This window comes from Vulpes vulpes, chromosome X, assembly GCF_048418805.1.
Source record: "Vulpes vulpes isolate BD-2025 chromosome X, VulVul3, whole genome shotgun sequence".
In the NCBI taxonomy this organism is placed as follows: Eukaryota; Metazoa; Chordata; class Mammalia; order Carnivora; family Canidae; genus Vulpes; species Vulpes vulpes.
Window position 1 is genome coordinate 42,149,393 of NC_132796.1, and position 7,638 is coordinate 42,157,030.

The window sequence follows — 7,638 nt, forward strand, 5'->3', positions numbered from 1 at the left end:
ATCCCAGGAGCCTGAGCTGGGCTCCTCTTTCCACCCAGGACGTGCTGTCAGTCCACGAGCGAGAAGGGGACGTCGAGGCCCAAAGAATTCTGTTAAGGGCCTCGCCCGAGCTCTGACGACTAAACACGGGGGTGCAGAAGTGGGGCCCAGCTTGCCAGGGAACTCTGCGGCCTCCAGCAGAGCTTGGCTCCTAGTAGGGCACTGAGTAAACTTGCAGGGGATGTTTCCTACTTGGGAATTGGAAGAGTCTGTTGGGCTGGGCAGGGGGGAGCCCTTGGAGCCTTGGGGGCCATGGGAGGGGTTGGGGCCTTGAGCATGATAGCGTTGGGGAACTCAAAAAGCCGGGAAGGGCAGGTGCCCTGGACACTGGAGTGGCGATAGGGGGCCGCGGAACCTGAGGAGGTTGGGAAGGGCCCCGGGGTGGGAGGGGATGCCAGCCAATGAGGGGAGAAATCAGATCCCGCTTAGGTATTAAAACTGGGGGTGTCCTGAAGGCAGAGGTCCCCGAGGGAGGAGCCCTTGGGCAAGTGCTCCTCACTGTAGTGGAAGGAAAAATGGGGTGCAGTGAGAGAGAGCCCCCGACCACCACTTTGTGGAGGCAGAAACTGGAGGGCCTCGGGGTTCAGATGCCTTCCTGTCCAGGGCCCCACAGCCAACCCAACAGCAGCCCGGGCCTCGGGCAGCTTACCCCCAACCTTCACTGGGGCTGTGACTGTTCACTATGGGCTGTGGAACACTCTGTGTCCTGATGTCCATTCTGGGTGGCGGGGCAGCCTCTCCTGTCCACCTTTGACAAAATTTGACAAAATTTGATCAGACTTCAAGCCACTATGTTGCATACCTGAAATTCATGTAACATTGTGTGTCAACTATTCTTCAATGTACAACACCTAGAAAAATACAAACTAATGTACAACAATAGAATAAATCAGGGGCTGGTGAGAGCAGGACACAAGAAGGAGGAATCGTGCAGCAGGAGATAATTTTTGGCAGTGAGGATTGTGCTTACTATCTTGATTGTAATGATTGTAATGATATAAATGAAGTTAAAAACTGATCAAATTTTGTCAAACCTGAATCCACTAAAAAAAAAAGCTTGATTAAATTATCAGGTATCGGGTAGGGCTATGAGAAAAACGGACTTATATCTGTGAATGAGGTGAGGTGAAAGGGGTCAATAGGTTTACATTCATGAACGCACAAGCCTAAGAAAGACACTGGTTTGAACCTCCATTGCAGCAGGATGAGCGGGGGTTTGGCTCTGGCTACTCTGATTGTAATCAATATAGATCAAAGATAAGCACCAGGGCTGCTACCACATGGCTTGGCTGGGCCCAGTGTGGGTGATTTAGAAGCTTTGTTCCTAATTCCTTGACAACTGCACAGTGCACACCTCATTACCATCACTCCCCAGAGGGGTACACTGAGGCTCTGGATGAAGCAGTGGCTAGGGTTCTACCTCCTGTAAAAAGGGTCTGCCTTCTGTCTGGACTGCCCCACCCCACTGCTGCCAACAGCCTAAGAACTGTTGCTGCAACCCAATCCTTGCCCCTGCCCCCAGATTTGTGGCCCTGCTGACTTCACCTCTCCATGAAGCCTTGCCTGCCATCCAGGGTCCCGGCTGTCACAATCCATCCCCAAGGCCTCTGTAGACACCCCATTCTTTCCATAGTCCACCCAGACTGAGCATGTCCCAGTCTGGAAGCTATTCCCAATTTCTAGATACTGGAACCCCCATCCACTTGGCAACTTCCCCGTCCCATTTCCAAAGTATTGAAGCTGCCAATGCCTGGAAGCCTACTCTCACTGCCCACCCCCCCCCATCCTGACCTTACCACATCATCACATGAAGCCTGCAAAACCTCCCATCCACCAATCTACAGAGCTTCATGCTCCCTTCCCCCAGAATATAAGCGCGCCTCTATCCTAATCGCCCTCTACCCCAATCACCGGGTCCTAGAGCCATGAGCCCCAGATTGGAAGCTATGCTATCTATCTTCAGGGCTTGAAGTCTCAACCAGAACAGGGCAGGGCAGTGAATGAGGTCCAGTGTATCCCCGCGCCCCACCCCGCCCCTCCCACCCCCCAGACAAAGTCAGATCAGAGGTGAAAGGGCCAAGAGATTGTAGGAGGGAGGGAAGCAGGGACCATTCAAACACCTCTCACCTGTGACAACACCAGGCCCCTGAAAGGTGGACAGGAGAGGCTGCCCCGCCACCCAGAATGGACATCAGGACACAGAGTGTTCCACAGCCCATAGTGAACAGTCACAGCCCCAGTGAAGGTTGGGGGTAAGCTGCCCGAGGCCCGGGCTGCTGTTGGGTTGGCTGTGGGGCCCTGGACAGGAAGGCATCTGAACCCCGAGGCCCTCCAGTTTCTGCCTCCACAAAGTGGTGGTCGGGGGCTCTCTCTCACTGCACCCCATTTTTCCTTCCACTACAGTGAGGAGCACTTGCCCAAGGGCTCCTCCCTCGGGGACCTCTGCCTTCAGGACACCCCCAGTTTTAATACCTAAGCGGGATCTGATTTCTCCCCTCATTGGCTGGCATCCCCTCCCACCCCGGGGCCCTTCCCAACCTCCTCAGGTTCCGCGGCCCCCTATCGCCACTCCAGTGTCCAGGGCACCTGCCCTTCCCGGCTTTTTGAGTTCCCCAACGCTATCATGCTCAAGGCCCCAACCCCTCCCATGGCCCCCAAGGCTCCAAGGGCTCCCCCCTGCCCAGCCCAACAGACTCTTCCAATTCCCAAGTAGGAAACATCCCCTGCAAGTTTACTCAGTGCCCTACTAGGAGCCAAGCTCTGCTGGAGGCCGCAGAGTTCCCTGGCAAGCTGGGCCCCACTTCTGCACCCCCGTGTTTAGTCGTCAGAGCTCGGGCGAGGCCCTTAACAGAATTCTTTGGGCCTCGACGTCCCCTTCTCGCTCGTGGACTGACAGCACGTCCTGGGTGGAAAGAGGAGCCCAGCTCAGGCTCCTGGGATAACAGAGGCGGCGCCTGAGGCCGAGCGAGGCCAAGCGCTCGCGCTGCCTCCCACAGCCAGGCCTCCTCGCTGGCGGCCAGGTAGGTCACCGCGCGGGTCCGGGCGCCGGGCACGGGACCCGCCGGCCGCAGCTGCATCCAGGCCTGGGCGGGCCGCCAGGTGAGTGCGCCCAGGCGCTCAAAACGCGTCGCCGGCGGCCTTGCGTCCACTCTGCCGACTTCGGGTCATGGAGCCGCGCGCAGGGGGCGCCACGGACCCTAAGGGGAGCAGAGGAGGTACGGGGGTGGGGTGGGGTGGGGAGGGGAGGGACTGGGCGCGTCCTTGCCACCCCTAGCCCCGCCTGTCTGCTCCTCACTTTTTCCTTGCGACAGGTGGTAAACAAAGCAGCCCTGGCGCCCAAGCGGTGACCCGGGTTGGGCTCCGGGTCCTGGACCTGCACCCGCACCCGCACCGTGGGGCTGCGCCCCAGACCCGGGGGCTGGCTCTCAGGAATCCCGGGGAGATGTGCTAGAGGGGTCTGCCCGGGGCCGCTGGGGACACCGGGGCACTCAGGGTGTGTAGCGAACTGCGGAGGGAGGGGTCAGGCGGGGGGGGGGGGGGCCTCTGGGGATAAATGGAGGGGCAACTGGAGCTACGTGGGCCATCAAGGTCGCCTAGGATATCCGGAAGGGGAATCGGGGGGTGCCGGGGCCACAGCGGGGGCAGGCCGTCTTCTTTCAGGACATCTGGCAGAATCGGGGTCCTCTGGCTACCGTGCGGGAAGAGTTTGGAATCTGGGGTTATGTGGGGGCGGTCGGAGCCCTGCAGAGATGGTCCCAGAGTGTCGGGAAGTGTCCAGGAATATTTCGATCAGCTAGCTATGTCCAGGGATTTCGTGGGGGCAGGCGGGCATTCCTATGACGGTCGGGGGTCGCGGGAGTCGAGACGGGCAGCGGGCGACCTCCGGAACTATGAGGGAATGGTCGGGGGGCTCGGAAGATCTTAGGGGCATTCTAGGTCTTCGGACGTCGTGGAGCGTAGGGGGTTCGCCGAGGCTCGGGCGGGCGCTGACCTGTTCTTTCCACCCGCGCAGGCCGAGGCCCTCCCCTGCCCGCGGGCCCCAGAGCCCGGCAGCTCCTGGCGCGGCTGGACGCGCGCCCCCTGGCGGCCCGGGCTGCGGCCGACGTGGCGGCGCTGGTACGCAGGACAGGTGCCACATTGCGCCTGCGCCCGAAGGCGGGTGCGTGTCAGGGGTGGGGCGGGGCCTCCCGGGGGGCGGGGTCTGAGTGCAGCCAGCTCCTGAAGTGGCAGGCCCGGGATGGTTAGTTACTCCCCTGGGCGGGGCCAGTGGGCGGGGCTGGAGGCGGGGCGGGACTCGGAGGGAGCTTCGCGGGGGCGGAGCCTTGGCGTCATCCTAGAATATTTCTCCGGGAGGTGACCCAGGGAAGGTTATTGCGGTAGGCGAATGTTGCATGGTTAGTCGTGGGTGCGAGGCTGGATGGTTATCCCTGTCAGTGGGGCTTCGAATGGCATTTCTGAAGAGGTGGGGCCTGCAGGGTGTTGGGGGCGGGCAGTCGGCTGAGGGCCGTGCCTGGAAAGGAGTCCACCCTAGGGGGGGGTGGAGTCTATAAACGCGAGGGGGCGGGATTCGAAGCGTCAGGAATGGGTTGGTTTATAGGCTAACTAGAGGGCAGAGCCTGGGAAATTCAGGAGCCCAATCTGGCCTTGCGCCGCCGTCCGGGGACGACCTAAGGGTGTAATATGAGGAGCGGGATCTTCGTGTTATTAGAGGACTATAGGAGTGTCTGGAGGTGCCTTCAATAGCCGGGCCTAGGATTATTACTTAAAATTCGGGTGCAGGTCTGCTATTGATGTGCACTGAGCCGAATTAAATGGCCGCATGCCTGATTGCAATCTATAGGCAAGAAATGAAGTGAGGCTAGAATGTTAAATCGGGGCAAGGTCCTAGGTGGTTTCCATGGAGTACCCCTCTGACCGCCTTTTTCATCTTCCAGTCGTTAGTGTGTTGGATTCTGCGGACATAGAAGTTACAGACAATCGCCTGCCTAATCCCACGTTCGTGGAACACCGGCCCCAGGTACCACCTCGTTCTCTTATTAGATGCCACCTGCTTTGAGACTGGCAACGTATGTACACTTGTGTTTTTACTACAGCATCATCGGTCAGAGACCTTGGGTACAGGTAATGCGCCACCCCAAGTGACTCAGGGTAAGGCATGTTCTGCTTCCAAGCTGCTCCAAGCCTCTGGACAGTTCTGTGTGGAATTGGTTTGTGGTTCCACAGGCTTTGGCCTCACATTAAGTGGAGGCCGAAATTCAGCAGGAGATGCTCCACTAGTAGTGCGCAGGCTGCTGAAAGACGGGCCAGCACAGCGCTGTGGTCGCTTGCAAGTGAGTTGTAAGATGCCCTCCATTCAATAGTGCTAGCCCAATCCTCATCCTGTGTCGGGGTGCTCTCCATCTGTTCTTTCTATAACACCTCTCACTTTGCACTCTTGCAGGCTGGGGACCTTGTGCTCCACATCAACGGAGAGTCAATTCAGGGCCTCACCCATGCCCAGGTGGTGGAGCGCATTCGCACAGGAGGCCCCCGTCTCCACCTTGTACTAAGCAGGCCCCTGGAAACCCATCCTGGCAAGCCTGAAGGGGTGGGAGGGCCCCAGAAAGGAGATGGTGGGTTTCCTGATGGAGAGGCGTGACAGATCTATGAGGGGAAGAAGAGGGTTGCAGATTGGAGAGGTTGGGTTCCAGGGTGGGAAGGGTTGGTGGTCTCAGTGGGGAGGTCAGAGTTCAGTGGCTGTGAGGGGTCATGGTATTCTCAAAAGCAGGGTGGAGAAGGGCAGGGGCCCAGGATGGAATAAAAGTAGATTTAGAGGGGAGGCTTTTGAGGCCCTGGGAGAGGAGAGCTGGGAAGGGGTCTGAGGTAAAGGTGGGTGTTTAGAAGGAAGAGTTGTGGTTCTCGGATGAGAAGGAAGAGTGGGTCTCAGCAGGGAGAGGATGGGATGGGGATCCAGAGGGTAGGGAGTCTAGTTCCAAAGCTGAGGGGTCCATAGGCAAAGGGCTGGGAGTTGAGGGAGGCGGGTTAAGGAACGGGAGAGTCTGGGGTCCTCAATGGGAGGGGTTTGGCATCTCGAGGTAAATAAAGGTCAGGGTTTGATTTTTATTTGGGGATTATGGGAAATTTCTTCTGGGGGGGCATGTTCTGGATCCAGGTGGGGAGGTGTCTCCAGAAAAGAGGTGTGTGGGGTCGTCTTGAAGGGTGGCAACGGTTCCTGACTGGTTTGTCCAGTCCTCAAAGGGAGATTTCTCTAAAGAGTGGGGTCTCTGCCTCCTGCAGCCCCTGGAGCCTCCTGGCCACCCTCAGCCAGGGAGCTTGGCTTTCCATTCCCCACCCTATCAGCCAGTCTAACTCGCAGTTCTGCCATCCCCAGATCACAGCCCAGATCCTGGTGGACCAGAGGTGATGAGGTCTCCTAGCGTCAGTGCTTCCCGGCTTCAGCACCCTCCATCCGGTACAATGGCCCAAACCCGGGGCAGCACAGAGCCTAGCCCAGAGCAGGGTGCCGACTGCCCCGAGGTTCCCCGTCCTGAGCGCCATACAGACGACCCTGACGACCGAACCCCGGGTTCCCCGGGACCCTGGCTGGTGCCGAGTGACGAACGGCTTTCACAGGCCCTAGGGATCCCAGGGGCAGCACAGCTTGCTCTCGAGATGGCAGCTGGGAGGCGGAGGCACTGAGCACGTATGTGATGGTTCGATGCTCACTTGGTACTGCCCAGCCTGGATCTGGTGTGCTCAGCCAACCGCACACTAGCATCGCTGGGAGAGCTTACACTGGTCTTGCCCGCCCCCTCCTGCTGCGCAGCGGACCTGCCGGTGCTCCCCTCTGCTCTCCTTGTGGTGTCAGTGGTACAGCCCTGGGCTTCGCTTCTGGTTTCAAGGGTGGGTGAAGTAATAAAATGGTTTGACCCAGTCTTGACTTGCCAGGTGCTCTAAGCCAGTTGGGGCTCCTGAGTTCACCCTGCAAAGGAGGGGGTGGGCAGATCTGGTTTCAAGGAGGGCCTCTTCTTGCAGCCATTGACAAACTTACTTCACACTGTTTCCTCCGTGCCTCCGGCAGGGTCTACTTGTGCCCGAACCTCAGTCTGGCGTGCTTTTTCCCTTCTCTGCTTTTCTTCGCCAATTCCTGCATCTCTCCTCATTCATTCATTTCATTTTTTGGAGGTGTGCTAGGCCCACAGATAATCTTTGCTCATGGCATGAGGAATGCAGAGGCGGGCCGTTGTACCAGGAGTGCACTTGAACACCCACAGCCCCAGGCAGGAATCGTCCAGACCCCCAGCTGGGGTCCAGAGAGTAAGGCTAGAACCAGGGTGGCTTCTTTCACCAGGAGCCTGCGGTCTCTCACTTCCAGCCAGCTTGGCCAGCTTTCGATGGTATATAGACTGCCACCCTTAAGGCATGGGCTGGGGCCCTGGAGCCCCCCTTGGGGTGGGGCCAGGAAGGTGTGAGTCAGCGGGCTGAGCTAAAAAAGGTTGTTAGAACTTTTGAGCCATGCCCTCCTCTTCCATAGATGGTGATGAACTGCAGCCAGGCTTGTGCGCGCAGGCCACATGCTGGGCGTTCCTGGTCCTGGGAGAGGACAGAGTTTCCTCCATC

The 7,638-nt window shown here is 58.6% G+C and overlaps 1 protein-coding gene across 7 annotated transcripts; it reads left to right on the plus strand.

Moving 5' to 3' along the window:
- Window positions 1-3,129: 3,129 nt before the first annotated feature.
- Window positions 3,130-6,952, plus strand: MAGIX (MAGI family member, X-linked). 7 transcript variants are annotated; one of them, XM_072744058.1, is made up of 7 exons: window positions 3,130-3,254; window positions 4,052-4,198; window positions 4,974-5,056; window positions 5,133-5,187; window positions 5,263-5,369; window positions 5,480-5,651; window positions 6,410-6,952. In XM_072744058.1, exons 1-7 carry the CDS (start codon window positions 3,206-3,208, stop codon window positions 6,715-6,717), a joined length of 921 nt encoding a protein of 306 aa, XP_072600159.1. In that variant the 5' UTR covers window positions 3,130-3,205; the 3' UTR covers window positions 6,718-6,952. The 7 variants fall into 7 exon arrangements, with proteins under 7 accessions (XP_072600159.1, XP_025838231.2, XP_072600157.1 ...); XM_025982446.2 differs by having other exon boundaries at window positions 5,133-5,160; XM_072744056.1 differs by having other exon boundaries at window positions 5,133-5,369.
- Window positions 6,953-7,638: the final 686 nt, after the last annotated feature.

Excerpts from the sequence above, each read along its gene's own strand:
- MAGIX (XM_072744056.1), top strand. The coding sequence starts at position 3,206 with ATGGAGCCGCGCGCAGGGGGCGCCACGGACCCTAAGGGGAGCAGAGGA. Across the intron at positions 4,199-4,973 it reads GCGCCTGCGCCCGAAGGCGG|TCGTTAGTGTGTTGGATTCT; the intron begins GTGCGTGTCAGG and ends TTCATCTTCCAG. Across the intron at positions 5,057-5,132 it reads TCGTGGAACACCGGCCCCAG|CATCATCGGTCAGAGACCTT; the intron begins GTACCACCTCGT and ends TTTTTACTACAG.